This window comes from Phyllostomus hastatus, unplaced genomic scaffold (assembly GCF_019186645.2).
Source record: "Phyllostomus hastatus isolate PE091 unplaced genomic scaffold, TTU_PhHast_1.1 phas_contig_34, whole genome shotgun sequence".
NCBI lineage: Eukaryota > Metazoa > Chordata > Mammalia > Chiroptera > Phyllostomidae > Phyllostomus > Phyllostomus hastatus.
This window is the reverse complement of record NW_025333857.1, coordinates 58,521,317-58,540,037: the sequence shown is the minus strand read 5'-3', so window position 1 is coordinate 58,540,037 and position 18,721 is coordinate 58,521,317. Positions and strand designations below refer to the sequence as shown.

Here is an 18,721-nt window from a genome sequence, read left to right as displayed (position 1 = left end):
AGTGATTTCACTTGCTCCCTCTATGCCACTTGTGCCCTCCCAGCTATTGCGCTGAATCCCAGAGGTGGTGGGTCTGCAGGTCCTAAGCCTGTGCAGGCTCTTTAAGAGGAGAACCTCACAGTTTCTTCCACTGCTCTAAACCCCACTGGTTTTTACGGCCAAAAGTTATTGGGCATTTATCTTCCTGGTGCTGGATTCCTAGGCTGGGTGATCTGGTTTGGGGCTGAGATCCCTTGCTCCGGAGGTATCCCTCCTGATCTTTATCCACCACATGTGGATGTGGGATGGCCCATTCCACTGACTCTCCGCACTACTCTGTGGTCTCCATACCTCTCCACCCCTCTTCCCCTCTCTGCACCTCTCCATCTGTCTCTGCATCTCAACCCCTCCTACTTGTCTGGATGAATGTGGCTTCTTTAAGTCCTTGGTTGTCAGACTTCCATACACCTCGACTTTCTGATGGTTCTGGGTGATATTTCTTTTGTAGTCTAGTTGTAGTTTTCTTCTGTAGCTGTGCAAGGAGGCAAAGCATGTTTATCTAGGCCTCCATCTTGACTGGAATTCTGGTTCTCTTTATTTTTAAATCCTCACCCAATGGTATCTGTCACCATGGTCCTGCCAGCTGCAATTTCAGGCTCAGAAGAAAAGCCTGGTGTCCTCCGCGGGAGGAGCTGCAAGGCTGAGGCCCTGGTTATTCCGTGGGGCCATTAAAGCCCATTAGGGAGGGAGGCGGTGCTGGCTCAGGAAGCTCTGGGTCTTTACCTGCGCGTCAGCCTTTAACTTTTATAACAGACAACTCTCCTTGGTCAAATGGACTGTTTAAAGGATTCTTTCTACACATTTTATTCTTATTTCTATCTTCTTTCACATGATGAATCACCTTTTTAAAAGTGTCTATGAAGGAGACCTCCACTCCCTGTGAACACATAATGCTTTGTCCATGCCGACAGCCAGCTATGGTTTGTTTGAGATAAGGCAACCCTGCTACACCTTCTCCCACCCTCCCTAGGGGTGGCACACCTGTACCTCTGCTCTGATGTGGACAAATCTTTCTTTAAATACCAACTGTCTGGTCTCCCATTGTACTTTCCCAACAAGTGTTATGACCAGGGTTCTATGCTACTTGTAATCTCCAAGGCAAACTGAAATTTGTTATTCTTTCATGCCTAGCATCTTTGTATATGACTCGTTACCTAAGGCAGGATCCGCATACAGCCCACAGGTCAAATTCAGCCTGCTGCCTGTTTTTATGCTGCCTGTGAGTGAAGAAATATGGTTACATTTTAAATGGTTGAAAAAGTCAAAAGAAGTGGAAATTAATAAAAAATTCCAATGTCAGTGTCTGTGAGTAGTTTTATTGGAGCAGAGCCATGTTCTGTCGTCTATGAATGATCTATGCGCCTTTGCCCCGCAACAGCAGAGCAGAGGGAGTGCAGCAGTGTGGCCACAGAGTCCGTGTGGCCCACAAAGGCAAATATACTTAATATCCAGCCCTTTACAGAAAAAGTTGGCCAAGCCCTGCTCTAAGACATAGATCAAATGTCACTTTTCTGAAATGCCAAACCCAGTGTCCTCAAGTAGAAGGACATGACCTTCTCTGAAAAACACCTCTTGTGTTTCTTCTGACTAAAATGACCACCTATTTGTTGTGTAAAACAGAGTGATATAAAGACAAAATTTTAAATTAAAAAAATTTGGAAAATGTATTATATTGGCCACATATATACCCTTTATATATTTTATATATTTGTACATATATCAGTTATAATCCATATATACATAAGTATAACACATACAGTATTACATATGCTATATATTGAATACATAGACAGTATATAATTTAGTTAGAATTATTTTATGAATACATTTTTGTATCCTGCATTTTTACTTTCCATGATATAAACATTGGCCTATGCTATTATGGTTTTCAAAAACATGGTCCTACAGTCACATCAGCTTATCTTATTGGTAGATATTGAAACTGCTCATATATTTCACTAAAAAATAAGGGGTTGTTTTGAATTACATTGCCTCATACACTTATTTTCTTAACATAAATGACTAAAAGTGGACTTATCCAATTAATAGGCACACCATTTTAAGTTTTTTAATAAAAACTGTCAAATGCTCTCAAGAAAAGGTATTGTAATTTTCTTGCTACCAGCAGAGTTTTTGAGTGCTTGTGTTATCACAAGTAGAAAATAGTATGGAATTTTCTTTAATTAGCATTCATTTGACTACTAATGAGTTAAAACAATTTTTTTGCCCTTTTGTGCATGTGAATGATCTATTTCTGTTGAGTCCTCGAATTTGTAATGCATGCTTCCATTATTATGTTGTCTTGCAATTAATCTGTGTATGTGTGTGCATTTCCCCTGGTAAAATGTAAATTCCTTGAGGGCACAGATATGATTTGTTTATTTCTCTACTTTCCTTTACAGTGCCAGGGATAGAAGGAGTGGTTGAAAAGTGCACAGAGAAGACAGGTGTGTTAAACTGTGGTTAGTATAGGAGTTACCAATCTAAGTTCTTGTCTGTTTCCCTGAGATCAGATCGAGGCTTTGTAGTTTGCTATGTGGTCCTGGCAATTCTTGGTGCACCAGGTTCTGCACGTAAATAATATGTGTTCTTGGGGAGGGGTGGGGTGGAAGCAGAAAACTGTACTTGAACAAGAATAAAAAAAGGTTTTTTTAAAAATAATATTTGTTCTTATAATAATAGTTCTTGCCCCATAGAGTTGCTGAAATGTTGATATGGGAAAAAATGGTAATCAAAATGTACCATAAAAATTAGCTGCTATTATCATGAGTGTTAATTAATTTTAATCTCAGGTTCATCATTTGTAAAATTAGATAAAAATAGTTATTACATCTCATAGAGTTTTTATGAAAGTCAGTCTTAGTGCAAATGAAACACTATAAATTGCCAAATGTTGTATTACAAGGTAATACTTTCTTATCCACATGATAAAGCAGTGAGGGAGAATTCTGGGTTCCATTTCCAAGCCTATAATTTACCAGCTGCTTAAATCACTGGAACTCTCCAGTTCAAAGAAAGTCTCAGTTTCTTTTCTGCATAATAGGGATAATAATAGTACCTATTTCAGGGATTTCCTGGGGATAAGTTTAAATAATGCATGTAAAGCCCTGAAAACAGTGCTTGATACATCATAAGTATGCAATAGATGTCACCTGTCTTCGTTTTCCTCATCATCTTGTAAGAGTATTAAAATGATTCAAAATTAGAAAGTTTCTGCAAGATTACAGTGTTCAGCAAATAGACAATAGATAGCATGCCAAACAAAAATTAAAACAAAACATTGACATAATAACAGTATCTTACCTCCATTCTTTTAACAGGAGAGAAAGTTCCCACCGGAGACCAGATTAAAGGGAAAAAGAAGCAAAAGTTAGTATATTTTCATTTTGTGGTTTGCAAGAGATAGCCCTGGTACCTTTAATCTCTGAATTTCTGAAAAGTTTGCTTCAGCTAGGAGGCCAGAGACCACAGTAACAGGCAGAACTGGAGAAGGAGATTAAGAAAATACTGAGTGTCTCCAGGAACTGAATTCTTTTCAATTTGAAGCAATGATGGATGCCACCAGCCCAGGCGGTGTCATAGCTCCGCATATCCCTCCATTAGGCACCCAGGGACTGTGCTTCAGGGAACCAAGGTGTGGATGTTAAGTAGGAAGAGGTGAGAGGGGAGGGGAGGGAAAGGGTGGAGGAGAGATGAGAGAGCTGTTATTTCCACAAACCCACCAGCTTCATAGCCTTGTGACCTGTGCAGCCACACACGGTCCTGTGTTCCGAAGGAACACGTGCTTAATCTAATGCTCTGCTGTCGCCATCTTGAAACACTTAATTTGTTAACAAAGGATCTCTGCATTTTCATTTTGTACTGGCTCTCATAAATTATGCCCACAGAGAGAAAGCTCAAGGCACTGAGTGAACTGCTCCTTTCCTCTGTTGAGTTATGGGGCTCCCAGCAGAAATGGCCCCAACCTGGACTCTCCCAAGGCAGGAAGACCCTTCTGTGGGTTGTGATTGACCAGCCTTTCTGAATTCCAGCTCTTTTTGTACAGGAAATCTAAAACTTCGCACCCTTTACCAAGCACTCTGTGATCTACATCCTCCTGTCCCCTAACTCCCATTGTAAAAGTAAGAAGTAAAACATATGCTTTGGCTAAATGCAATTTGCCTTAATATTTAGAATTTCTCCTAATGTTGAGGTCTAACTCCTTTTTAAGGTTTCAGGTCCACTTGGGTGTTTTTCTTTGGCTATTTTTTTAAAGATTCTTAAATGAATCCTCTGAGAAGTCTATATTCTTGAAAAACCTTGTAAACTCAGAGGTTTGTCTTTCTAATCATCCCTTGGGCATTTGTGAGGGTTGGTGACTAGCAGGTCTTCGTGAGCTTGTGTGTGTGAGTCTTTTGTCTTTCTGGGCTTTTTACTAAGTGAGCCTGATGCTGAGACTCAGAAACCAACTTCTATGAGGCACCACCATGACCCAAACCTCAAGACAATTCTGCCACTGTCCAGACAGAACAGGTGGAAGGAGCCATCAGGAAATTCTTCCAGAGAAAATGGCATGTGATTTAGAGAGGTAAAGGCAGATTCTAAGAGCAGCTGAGCAGGAAAACCTGTTGAAACACGAGGAGGCCATGGAGATGAATATGAAAGAGTCCTTAATTTCAGATGCAAAAAGAGGGTTCCATACCATGGATGTGTGCCAATGACAAAGAGAATCCAGGCATAGATTTGGGAGGCGATAATAAGCTTAGATATGCTTCTGTTCCAAGGACAAGTAAGGAAAGAAAAATGAAATTAACTAGGGGTGCTCAGTTGTCTCAAGACTATTAAGAGAATCAGAGGATGCCCACACATACCGGGCTTCCTTGTGCTTCTTACAGAAGCTTGTCTGGCCACATTTTCTTTGGGGGAGATTAGGGAACAGGGAAGGGGTCCAAGAACCTTGCAATCATAAACAAGTGCTTTTATCTCAAAACAAGATATTTTAAAATTCCAAAAATTTCCAACAGTCATCAAGATTTGTAGTATTTTTTAAATGATCTGGAAGTCAGTAAAAGTTTGACTCTTCTAAAAGGCACAGTGACCCTAATAAAGAAGGCTGCGGGTGGAAATGGGAGGGAGGTGGGGAGGGCTAGGTGGGTGGGTTGGGATGGGAGTAAAAGATAGAAAATTGTACTGCAACAACAATTAAAATAAAAAATATTAAAAAAAGAAGGCTGCCTGATTATAAAAAGAATGCTTAGCTGTTATGCCTAACTGCCAAACAGCTGGTAGCAATTTAGTGTGACTACTGGCTGTTACTCATTTATGCTTTTCCCATCTATGAAAAGACAAAAACAAACAAACAAACAAACAAAAAAGACAAAAACAACACACCTTTAGTCAATATGAAACCAGATATGCAGGTTAGTACTGGGAATACTGAAGGATCCTTTGTAAAGGATGTGATTTTCTAACTCCTCTGCCATATACCCAAAACTAATACAAAACAATATTGAATATAAACTGTAATTGAAAAAATACAATTTAAAAAATGAAACCCTATAAAGCTACCATGAGATGCCAGGAAACAGACTTTCGTGTTGGTGAGAGCACTCTCTGCCCGTGGGGGCTGAGCAGCGTGTTCCCGCCACATTCACACACGCCTCGTAATTGAGAAGAAGATTAGGGACACGCTGGGAGAGGGACTCTCAGCTTCTGGACATGAAAGAGCATGAAACATGGTAGAACATTCAATCAGCTCTCCTGATTATGAAATATAATTCAAAGTCCTGTTTATTTGCTATAACAGTGTGAAATAGCAACTCCTTGAAAGTGTAGAAAATAAAGCTACGGTCGACCCCTTTGCCCACAGTCCCTGCAGTCTCTGTTACCTGCGCTCAACCACGGTCTGAAAACGAAATGAAAAATTGCAGAAATCATACGTTTTTAATTGTGTGTCATTCTAAGTAGTGATGAAATCTCGTGACATTTTGCTCCGGGCCAGGACACGATCATCCCTTTATTCAACTCCCCGCTGTAGACCGCTCGGCGCTGAGCACCTGTCAGTCACGTAGTACAGTAGCCCTCTCGCTTATCAGAATGACTGTTGCCTGTCGCAGAGCAGGTGTCCAAGTTGTCCTTATTTTACTGAATAATGGCCCCAAGACACAAGAACACTGAGGCTGGCAGTTTGGATATACGAGAGAGAAGTGGTAAAGTGCTTCCTTTGTGTAAAGAAGTGAAAGTTCTCAGCCTGGGCATTTTATTTTCTCACATGGCTACAAGAAGGGTGAGTATAGTACAATAAGTTATTCTGAGAGAGAGAGCATGTCCCCATCACTTTTGTTATAGTATTTGTTATCATTGTTCTATTTTATTATTAGTTGTCTGTAATCTCTTAACTGCACCTAATTTACAAATTAAACTTTATCATAAGTATGAAGCACGTATGTATAAGAAAACATAGTATATATAGGCCTCAGTACTATCTGTGGTTTCAGGAATGCCCTGGAGGTCTTGGGACGTATGCCCCTTGGATAAGGGGAACTACAATATGGGGCCCACTTGGGGAGTGGAAGACTCCAATACTACCACATCATACTTCTCTCTACTGCCCATTTTTGGTTATGCTACATATACTCATTTGAGTTTTAAATTTACCGGAAGCTCCAGACCCTGAGGTCAGTCCAAAGAAGGGGCATTGCAGAAGGTGGAAGTGTCGGAGGACTGGGGAATAGCTCGTATTGGATAAGGGATGTGACCACAGGCTCATTCCCGGACTCTGAGACTGTATAGGCATAGAGGGAACTTTGGACAGCATTCTCCCAGAAAAGACCTAAGACTGCCATTGTGAATGGGAAATATTATACAAATATGTATTTTCCTCCCAGAATCCCTCTATTTTTCTCTCAGCTTTATTGAGATATAATTGACATAACAACATATAAGTTTAAGGTATACAATATGTTGATTTCATACTCTTAAATACTGCAAAATGATTACCACTATAGCTTAGCTAACACCCCCATCACATCACATAATTATCATTTCTGTGTGTGTGTGTGTGTGTGTGAGAGAGAGAACATTTAAGATCTACTCTCAGCTCCTTTCAAGTATGTCATTCAGTGTTATTAACTGTAATCACCATGTTGTGCATTAGATTCCCAGAACTTATCTTATAACTGGAATTTTGTGACCTTTGATCAACAGCCCCCTATTTCCGCACTCCATAGCCCCTGGTAACCCCTTCTGTACTCTATGTTTCTATAAGTTAGGCTTTTTTAGATTCCATATATAAATGAGACTGTACGGTATTTATCGTTCTCTATCTGACTTATTTTACTTGGCATAACGACCTCAAGTTTCATCCACATGTTGTCACAAATGTCAAGGTTTCATTATTTTTATGGCTGAATAATGTCCCATTGGGTATATATACTATATCTTCTTTATCCACTTCTTTGTTGACACTTGGGTTGTTTTCATATCTTGGCTATTGTGAATACTGCTGCAATGAACGTGAGAGTGCAAATATCTCCTCAATATCCTGTTTTCATTTCCTTTGGGCTTAAACCCAGAGTGGGATTGCTGGATTATGCAGTAGTTTATTTTTAATTTCTTCAGGAATGTCTATACTATTTTACACAGTGGCTGAGACAGTTTGCGTTCCCACCAACAGTGCTCAAGAAGTTCCTTTTCCCACAACCTCGCCAGCACTTGTTAACTCTTATCTTTTTGACGACAGTCACTCTAAGGAGTACAAGGTGGCATTTCGTCATGGTTTTGATTTGCATTTCCCCGATGACTGGTGATGTAAAGAACCTTCTCACAAACCTTTTGGCCATTTGTAGGTCTTCTTTGGGAAAAAAAATCTATTCAAATTCTCTGCCCATTTTCTAATTGCGTTGTTTGTGTTTTTGCTTTTATAAGTTGTAAAAGGTTTTTTTCCCCCTAAATATATATATTTGGGGTATTAACTCATGTATCTGGGGTATCAGATACATGATTTGCAAATGTTCTCTCCCATTCCATAGGCTGCCTTTTCATTTTGTTGGTGGTTTCTTTTGCTGTACAAAAGCTTTTTAGTTTGAAATAGTTCCACTTGTTTATTTTGCTTTGTCATAAATTAATTGACCAAATGTGAGTGTGTTTATCTGGGGGCTCTTGATTCAGTTCCATTTGGTCTATGTGTCCATTTTTATGCCAGTTCCTATATTGCATTGATTACTATAGTTTTGTCATATAACTTGAAATCAGGAAATATGATATCTCCAGAGTTGTTTTTCTTTCTCAAAATTATTTTGGCTACTCGGGATCTTTTGTGGTTCCACACAAATTTTAGGATTGTTTGTTCTATTTCCATGAAAAAGTGTGATTGGAATTTTGATTGAGACTGCCTTGAATCTGTAGATTTCTTTAAGTACTATGGGCATTTTAAACATCTCAATTCTTCTGAGCCCTGAATACAGAATATCTTTCCATTTATTTGTGTCTTCTTCAATTTCTTTAATCAAAGTCTTAGAATTTTCTACACATAGATCTTTCACATCCTTGGTTAAATTCATTCCTAAGTGGAGGGGGAAGGTGGGTAACTGGGTTTAGAAAGGGAAGGGGCGGACCAAGGAACACGAAGAGAGGGCTCATGGGTAGGGAGAATGAGGGAAAAGGCAGGACGACTGTAACTGAACAACAGTTTAAAAAAATAAAAGAGGAAGTGCAATAGTAATTCACTGTGGAGTCAGAACTCATACATTATTTCTGCTTATCTGGAAAACATGTTTACTAAAATGTAGGATTCTTATTTCTTCACATTATTATATTCCTCTTATTGCTAGAGGAAAATCTAAGCTTAAAATAATGTATTAGAACAAGGCAAAACATAAATTTATTCCTAAGTATTTTAATGTTTTTGATATTATTGTAAATGTTATGGTTTTCTGTGTCTTTTTCAAATATCTTGTTGTTAATGTACAGAAACACAACTGATTTCTGTATGTTGATTGTGCATGCTGAAACTTTACCAAATTTATTTATTAGTTCTAACAGTTATTCAGTGGAGTCTTTAGGATCATCTATACATAAAATCATATCATCTGCAAACAAAGAAAATTTCACTTTTTCCTTTTCTATCTGGATGCCTTTCTTTTCATTGCCCCATCACGCGGGCTAGAACTTCCAGTAGTATGCTGAACAGAAGTGGTGAGAGTGGGCAATAATGTCTTGGTCCGGATCTTAGAGGAAAAACATTCAAGCTTTCACTGTTGAGTGTGATGCTGGTGGTGGGTTTGTCATATATTGCTTGTATTGTATTGAGTTATATTTCTTCTATACCCAATTTTTGAGCCTTTTTATTAGGAAATATATATTCTTTGGTGAATGTGTTTTTTGCACTTACTGAGATGATCATATAATTTTTTATCCTATTAATACGGTATACCACATTGATTAATCTGCATCTGTTGAAGCATTCTTGCATCCCTGGGACAAATCTCTCTCGATCACAGTGTATGTCCCTCTTGATGTGCTATCGAATTTAATTTACTAATAGTCAGTTCAGAATTTTTGCATCTATATTTCATCAGGGATAGTGGTCTGAAGTTTTCTTTTCTTGTAGTGTCCTTATTCTGGCTTTGGTATCAGGATAATGCTGACCTAGTAAAAGGAATTTGGGAGTGTTCCCTCTTGTTCAGGTTTCTGGAAGAGTTTGAGAATATTGGCGTTAGTTCTTTTTTCAAATGTTCGGCAGAATACTGGTACCTGTGTCTACTTTGATGGCCTCCGGCTCTTCCAGGACTATGCTCATTAGAGGGCTAATGGGTTGTCTCTGCTGTCTTGCTGGTCTCTGCCACGGAGCCGAGAATTCTGATGACAAAGAGAGGGCATGTTGCCAGCTATCCTGTGTCCTGGCAAGTTTAAATTGCAATTTGAACCTTTTAGAGTTGTGACTGCAGGGGAAATGCAACTTCCTGGTTTGTAGGGAGAGGTTCCAAAAGTTTTTCTGACTCCTTTTGATGACTCGCAGAGAATGTAAATGAGTCAGAAAGAAGTATATCACATTTCTCAAACACTGCACACGGATTGGGGCAAACACATGGAAGAGTTTTGGGAAAATGAAGGCTGATCTGTATTTTTTTTGTTTCTTGTCCTTAAACACTAGAAGTATCATTACACCGAATCCTAAGCACTAGACCAGATTTTTCCATTTCCAGTTTTCCCCGCTGGGATGAGTAAATAAACAGATGGAGTAAAAGCTTCAAAGTGAGACACAAAGAATGTGACAAAGGGGGCTGTTGACTACAGAACACTAGGGGAGGACGGGGTTGACTGAAATGAGAGAAAGAAGAGTTTGGGATAAAACAAAAAAGCATTGCCAGAGTGTCAAGGAGAGTCACCATATCTGACTCGGAGCTCTGGACTGCTGGCCAGCCCCATCAGAGGCCAAAGGAGGGAGGGGCTGAAAGTGGAAATAGAGAAAGCAGATGCCACACCCAAGCTCTGGAAGATCTGGAGTTGGGGGTGGGGTATAAGACCATGCCTCTTTGAAATGATTGAGTTAGAGTGAACCAACAGATTGGTTTTTCACCAGCGTGGCTTCACTTCTCAAGGACATTGGTCCAGGGAGCACCCCAGAGTTAGAAGGTAGTTTCTTCAATGATGGCAGAGGGACCTTCATGAGACTTCTAGCAGATTTAACTGAAAAGAGCAAGTCCAAATGATGAAGAGAATATAGCAGATGTCTCATGGGATTCAGAGGTCTTATTTCATTGTATCATTGAGACACCTCATTGGATCTTCCTGGGGAATTTTAGGAAAATTAGGGGAATTTCATATCTCCTCATAGTCAGTGAGACACAACAGAAAGACACATCAGAGGCTGAACAGAGGGTCTTGTGTCTTTTTATGAGTTAGCAAGTTGAAGTAGTTCCTCTTTACTCATCTTACTATTTTCTTACCATGTGCAGAAGGACTCAGATTTATTGGTTCAAGGACAGTACCTAACACCTGCTCAACATGCATTTTTAGGCTTGTTGACTAAAGTCAAGTCATTGCTGGTTCCATTGCCTCTAATGAGGTCACTGCTCCTCATCTGAATTCATTTGGTGGCTGCAGCAGATTTCAAGCCCTCTTTGCTGCATGGTTACGTGCCAAATGATGCATTTGCTCCCACCATCCCTTCCCCTCCATGTACTCTATTGCTATTTGTCCTAGCCTTCAATTACTGATTGCCCCCACCCTCACTCCAGTCTATTCTGAACATCGACCACTCTGCCCTGCACTCTGAGACATTGCCTTTCTATGCTGTGTGTCTGCAACTAAGGTCCTTTCTACCATCAGAAAATACCTACTCTTTGGGAGGAGATTGCATCTTCCTCTGTGAATATATGCCATTTATGAATGGGCTTGGATCAGGTTCTCATTTTGGCTAGGACAGGGATGAAGGGGCAATGTTGCTGTAGATGATATAGTGACAATCAGGCCCTGGAGTCCTTTGGGCATCAGGAAATCATGTCCATGTGATGAATTCGCCTTTGTGGAGCAAATACGCTCATTTTATTAGGTTCTCCTCCTTATCAGCCCTACCACTGCCTTCTTTGTACTTGAGATATGTAGGCTGTGAAGGTTGCTGCACTAGAGGGGGAGTCTGACCATTCCCTCCAGCTTGGTACGTTGTGAAAAGGAGAAAAGTAGAAAAATTAAGAATTCAGGTACATATTTTCTAGATTCCCTTCTCTGGCCCAAAATCCTAGAACAAAGATATATTGATAAATTAAGGAAAAAGCCCAAAGCATAGAGAATTTTTCCTACTTTTTATTTGGGACCTTAGAAGCAAAAAAATATTATAGGGGCCCCTTCCCCTGACCCAGGAGGGCTCCAGTCATGTAAAAATGGTAGCATGACATGGTTGGGTAGATGGCAGGACTGAGTTGTTAGGTATGAATCGCTCTTGGGTTTTGTGTTGCTTGGAAGCAGTCCAGAAGTTGCTCCTGGCCCCATGAGGGATAAGAAGGGCGGAGCCGGCATTCCACAGGCCTCCCCATTAGGGGGAGGTAGGGTGGCCCAGCCGCACAGCCTCTGCAGAGGGGCTTTAGGAAGGATATGACTGAGAGGCAGAGGGCCGTGCTGCCGCGGGAGGAACCTCAAAGGGGCTGAGCCAGCCAGGGGGGTCCTCTGGGTTCTAACCAAGCCTGGAAAACAGGTCATAAGTATTTCAGCTGTAGACCACCACAGACTGGGGCAGGAGATGAGGCAGTTCCAGAGGGTACTATTATGTGAGTTCAAATCCCCTGCCATCTAGGGAAAAGATGGAAGAAAAAAGGTGGAAAGAGCCCTGGCAGGAAACTGATCTTTGAATGCCTTATTAATTACCTGAAATGGTACTCTCTTAAGATTAACAATATTATTTCTTCTCTTCTGCCCAGAGGAGGTGTAAATTAAACTAATTAGATCAGTTTATTTTCTCTCTCTTTCTCTCCACACATACACATAGAGAGATATAAATATGTATTTTTTAACATTGGGTTTTGATCAGATAAAACATAAGATAATGGGACTAGACTAATATCAGATAAAACATAAAATAATGAGACTAGAATAATATCAAGCAGGTAAAAGGCATCAAAATTCTAATTATTTTATCTCCTGAACTTTCTCATGTTCTTATGTTTTGTTTTGTTTTTAACCTTTATTGTTTTTCCTAGACACCTTCCTCAAAATCTCAAACATATCTTAACTCTTTTTTCTACCAGATTGCCACATTCAAACATTTCCAGACTTATCATTTCTATTTGAGAGGTCCCATGGTTCTTTCCTCTTCTCTCTGTAACATTGCTGCTGTTGTTCAGGCCTCAGAACTTTTCTAGACTCTTAGAGCAGCCTCCTAACTTCCTGCCTTGCCTCCCAAATTTTTGACACTCAGCACCTATTAGTTTGATAAAGGGTATATCTGACCATAACACTCACCTCCTCTAAAATAATGAAACAACTTCCCACTGATTGAAGACTAGACTCAACCTACGTAGGGTCTTCATAACCTGACTGGAGCCCACATTTTAAACCTTTTTTCCACACTCTTCCCATCATCCCCAGTTCCCATAATGCTCTAGACTTGCTGTTTTCTGAATACCCTTCCACTTTTCCATCTCATACTCATGTCTCCTGATCCATTCCTTTAAGCACAGTTTTTCTTTTCCTGCAGCTGTACTTTGTTTATGCTTCTGACACAGAACGCAGTCTATGCCATAATATACAGGGTCCAGCATAAATAACACCCCCTTTCTATTACAAAACCATAAGCTTGAAATTCTGTAACATAACAATATCACACTCAAGCATACCATATAACATTTTAAGTGAAATGTTCAACTTAAAACTATTAGTTATTACACCCATATTATTACCCTACCAACCACACTCAAGCCGGTGTGACTTCTGCTAGACCCTGTGTATGGCTGATTGACTTCCTTTCTAGATTGAAAGTCCTTGGAAGGCAGGGACTCCATTGTTAATGATCCCATTTGTTAATTAAGTTTGCACCCCTTACCTAACACAATGGCCCGAATCTGGTGTATATAATAGATGCGTGTAAAAGTACTTTATAAACAATAAAGTACTATGTAACTAGTAATCACTGCATTATATATTTCATTGAGTTGTATGTACTTTAAGAATTCCCACCCATTTTCTCTGGCAGGAATGATTTCCCATCCGTGGAAGTTTGAGAATAACTGATATGATGTCTCAAGATGATCCAGGCAGATATAATCCTGGGGAAGGCAGAAGGAGCCTTCATTCTGGAATGTTCTCTTTCTTTCACGGGCATGCTCAGAGGTCCAGCCTTGCCCAATGCTCCCTGCATATTTTTTTGTGGTCTCCATTCTCCTCATAAAAATCACAAACATTACTGGAAATTTCCCCATCATGGCAGATCAAAGAAGTGACACTGTGGTAAGAAATGCCAGGCTCTGGAAAGCTGGCGCTGGGCACATGTTCTCCCAATGCCTGGCTTACATGTGAGAACAAGCATCTCTCTGCTGACCCTTGGGCAGTACGCATGAAATAAATATAACATGCTGGGCATTTCCTGATACAGGGATTAGTTTCATCTCCAGGAATTCCACAAATGTTCTCAGAAGCCTTTGGGATATTTAAAATTTAAAAATCAACCTTTAAAACCCAACACAAATATCCTAGGATTCCATGTGTCAGCGCTTTTCCTTGAGACACCTATAAATTCTGCTACAATTTGCATGTAACAGGAAAGGGAAAGATTATGAGGTAGATCACATACTCCTAAGAAACAATGTTTTCCAGAAATAGGCATGAAGAGATTGGCACAACCATATTAAATACCTGCCAACTTACTCTTTGAGAGCCTTGGAAAGTTTGATTAACCCAGAGAAAGAAAGAAAGAAAGGGAGCAGGAAGGAGAGAGAGAGAGAGAGAGAGAGAGAAGACAGAAAAGGAAAGGAAAAAAAAGAATGAAAAGGAAAAAGAAAAGGAGGAAACAAGGGAGGAAAGGAGGGAGGGAGGGAGGGAGGAATAGAAATGAGCTTTTGGAAGCTGTTACTCATCACTTGGGTAAATATTTGAGGATTTCATTTTTGAAGCAATAAATCAGCCGATCAACAATTGTCTAGGTCAAACTCTGGAGTGTCCACATGGAAGAGGACAATAGGCCAAAGGGGGATGAAGTAAGATATAAAACAAAATGTTTCCCAGTGTGAGATATTTGTGGAACAGTGCCAATTCTTCTTCTCTCCTGGAACAATGCAATTGGGAAAATTCATCCTACCTGCTATACTGACAGTGGCCGCAGCCTTCGCAGTGCTGAATTTCTCTCCGTGCTTATTGGTAGCTATGCACGTGTAGAGTCCCGGCTTGGTGATAAACAGCTGCAGTCTGGAGTCAATCACTCGGTCTTTCACACTTTCTTGAATGGATCCAGAAGAAACCTGGTGGAGTAGGGAGGAAAAAAAGAATAGAATTAGTTCAAGGATTTCCTAATTTGCTAAGTCTGTAGACCTGAAAGAAAAAGGCTTAAGATTATGATCAAAAGGCATATGGTCGATTGCAAAAATAGCCAAAAAATTTTCCATCTCTATGCCCATGACCTCGTAGTGTGACTTTGTAGCTCTTCCCTCAAGAGATAGCATCTTTCTCCATGCTTTAAACTTAGATTGGCCTGTGACATGACTGAAAAAGACGCAGAGATTTGTACAGTTCTTACACACTGTGGTTTGCTATCTTGTTGCTCTTTGAAGCTGTGACCTCCTGTAAATGAGCCAGAGCTAGACTGCCAGAGGACAAGGCACGCAATGCACAGGGTTTCCCACCGTTCCAGCTTGGAGCCAACAATAATCACTTGATATATGATAAAATCATTCTAGACCAACCAGCACTCAATTACCCTGCCAATCACAGAAGCAGATCAGACAAGACCAGGCACTCCTGGTCCAAATCAACAAAACTACCCAGTTGACCCACAGACTCATGAGCATTAATAAATGGTTATTGTTTTAAGCCACTCAGCTTTGGGATGATGGTGATAACTAATAGATAACTAATGCCATATAGGAAAGATACACTGTGTGGATCCCCCAAGAGGTATTCTTTATCCTTTGAAGATGAAAATAGTTAAGAATGAGAGGTTGTATACTTTGGGACTTATTTTCATAATTCCTGTTCGGTTCCCCACAAATGCACATCAGATAAGGAGACGGTCACCAAGAAAAGCAGCTGTGAAGCTGATTCTGTTTCTGAGACATGACGTATGCCACGCCATGCTACTGAAGTCAGGAAATCAAATGTCCTGGAAGAGGCAGGATATCACTGCAATGTTAGCACATCATTGATGGGTTAATATATGTAAATGCTGATTTATTAGCATCATCATGCCAGCTCTGCGGTAAAGACAGCTGCCAGCACATTCACAGTTAGAATTTGTACCCTAATGTGTTTGCCCCCCAGTCCTGTGCTTTCAATCACTGTCATGGTGCCTTCCCCAGTCCTACAAGTGGGAACAAATGAAGAGTCATTAGCAAACAAGAGTAGTAACAACAATAATCTCAACAAATCCACCAACCAGGCACAAAACAAATGCTGGACTTCAATGTCATTATTAATGTGGTAGCATTTTTTAAAATGGTGATTTACTCTTTTCTTCAGCACTACGCCATCTTTTGAATAATTGCCCTTTAATTGCCGCCGCCTGTACGAGGGGAAATGCCAGTTTGAGGGAGGGAATCAGCATTTGGTTTGCTTTGACATTAGAGATAATGTAGAGGTGGGTTTCTCCAGCCTCAGGAGCGATCTCTCTGTCCTCTAGAAAGGAATGAGGCTGAGAATGAGAAATTTGGAGCCAGTTATTCTCCTGTCTTGCCTGAGGGAGGTTGTTCTTAATTAGCCAGACTGGCAAGGGGGAGGGAAGTGCTGGGGGAGGCCAGCTTTCTTCCTTCCGCAGCCAGGCGGCTGGCTGGCCCTGGAACCAGCCACTTTCTGTAGCAATCAGACCGTGTGAGTTTGCCCAGTTAGCTTCTTCGTCTTTTTTCCCCTCTACCTGCATCACTAGTGTTTGTCCTCATGATATAAAGGATTTCTGTGAACATCAGTTTACCTAACTGGGGAAACTTCCCGGGCCAGGTCAAGTATTGTGGCATTTTCCCCTGATAAGTGGCCTGGACGCTATGAGACATTGACCAGGCAGAGATAAAATTATCTTTAAGAGACATATCTTTAGTTGGGAATTCAAATCAAATTCATCATTGTGTTTATTGGAAGCGCAGCTTCTTCTAAATTTAACTGTCCAAGTTAGATCAAAAGGACTGAACAATTTGACACACAATTTTGGACTCTCCCTGAATTTTAATACAAAGCAATAATGAGGGAAAAAAACCTGAAGACCTCTCTGCTCAATCAGCATGCTGTCTGCTACGGGATGTTTTGTCTGTAAATATAATCTCTTTCTAGTTTGTAGGAGTGAAATCCATAGAACAGTTACCACCCTCTGCAAAATTAGTCCCCTCTTTCAAGAAGTATAATGCTTTGGAAATGACCCAGAAACGAGTCATCTCCCAGTGCCGACTAAACTCCAACTATTTTCATGTTCACACCTAAGAAAATCATCCCCAAACACCTCCTCAAGGTCATCGAAAACATTCTTTGTAGGAAAAATAAGTGATTTTTAAACTGCCTGACCTCCCCTCTCCTGGACGTCACCCAGGTGTTGAAATGGTTCAGCGAATAAACCGAGTTACGAGGCTCATTGCTTGGTTATGATGTGGCTCCTCAATGCTGCTCCTCCTGCTTCCAGAGGGCTGGCTCCCTCCAGCTGGTGACTCATGCACAGCAGGCCTCGTTAGTCATGGTTTGAATCTGTTTTTCTTTCTTTATGGGTCTTCCTGACCAACAGTTTAGTATTTTTGATGACTTCAAAGTAAAAACAACCCTTGGCCCTCCATTTCAACCTTTTTGCCCTTCAGGTCTGAAAGATCAAAGGGATGAGTTCAGATTATTACTGTGAGTTTGGACTAAGGTATGCAGTGGGTAGAACCAAGACCGTAATTGAGGTGACTATATCTGGTATTTATAGTAAATACGCTATTTTCTCCAGGTCACCCAGGCATGCTGACCTGAAGGAGCTGGAAAAACGGCTCTCTGCTCTGTGTATCATGTTCCCGTTCTGTGATAGTGACCTCAAAAGAAGACAATCAGGAAGCTCTGTTCAATAGGAATGATAGCTCACACCTGAGAATATGGGTGTGAAACCTTTTCAGAGGTGGCAAAAAGGGTATAGACTGGTGGGATATTTTTACGATATCATTTACTACATTATTACGGTTAATACTGTTGTTTTGCAAGAATCTACCCCCAGTGCTGGATAATCTTGTACCTTCTTCATGATTTGACCTTGGCACGGGTAGATGGCCCTGTTCTGCACGTAGTTCCCACTAGCTGGGCACGCCTGCTGGAACTCTTAGGGTGGGCGTGGCCCAGTGGGTCCATGTTCCAGCACTTGTAACAATGCCTGTCTGTGCATCATTAAAAAAAGGAAAAATAGACTATGAAAAACTTCCATACTGTTTCCATCTGGCTGCTAAATTATTCCACAAAAATTGATATATGTAGCTATTTTGATCTACACAGCTAGTAGGATAAGATGACTTCAAACCTCATGTACTTTGAACCTAAAATACTGCCCCTTAAAAATATATGTAAAACATAGGTGACCTCCCTTTAAGAAAATTTAAAAACACAATTAAACACAGATGATTTGACTATTTGATAAAATTCTTCTAATAAATTCAAGTGATTCAACTTTTAAAATATTTTAGGGACTATATTTATGGATCAAAGCAAGATGACATACAATTTTACTGCATTTTTTGTTGAATGGTAAAATAATAGAGATGTGTAGGTATAATTCTAAGTAAATCTTGTTATCACCATACAAGGATTTTTTTTTAGAAAAGTAAGCCCTGTTCCTCCATATTAAACTGCTATCTCTAATGTTGTAAAACAAGAGGAATATTACCACTCACTCTGAAGTTCATATAAGATTATATATTTTCATGAAAAGTAAGTGACACATCCACAGAGGGGAAAACAAGCAAAATGACTCTTGGTCACTTTGGGGCACGTTGTTTGTCTTTCTCTTGTTCTTTGGCTCTAACTGTTCAGGCTGTTCGTCTGTCAGTGTGCCCACAGCGGG

At 40.3% G+C, this 18,721-nt stretch overlaps 1 protein-coding gene across 7 annotated transcripts in view; it reads right to left on the bottom strand.

The window, feature by feature from the left end:
- Positions 1–18,721, bottom strand: part of MUSK (muscle associated receptor tyrosine kinase) — an 83,402-nt gene that overhangs the window by 17,889 nt on the left and 46,792 nt on the right. For all 7 annotated transcript variants that reach the window (XM_045840952.1, XM_045840953.1, XM_045840954.1 and 4 more), the window contains 2 exons: positions 14,807–14,966; positions 3,343–3,349 (listed from right to left, as the gene is read on the bottom strand). In XM_045840952.1, the coding sequence (XP_045696908.1) occupies positions 3,343–3,349; positions 14,807–14,966 (167 nt within the window). The remainder of the gene's footprint in view (positions 1–3,342; positions 3,350–14,806; positions 14,967–18,721) is intronic.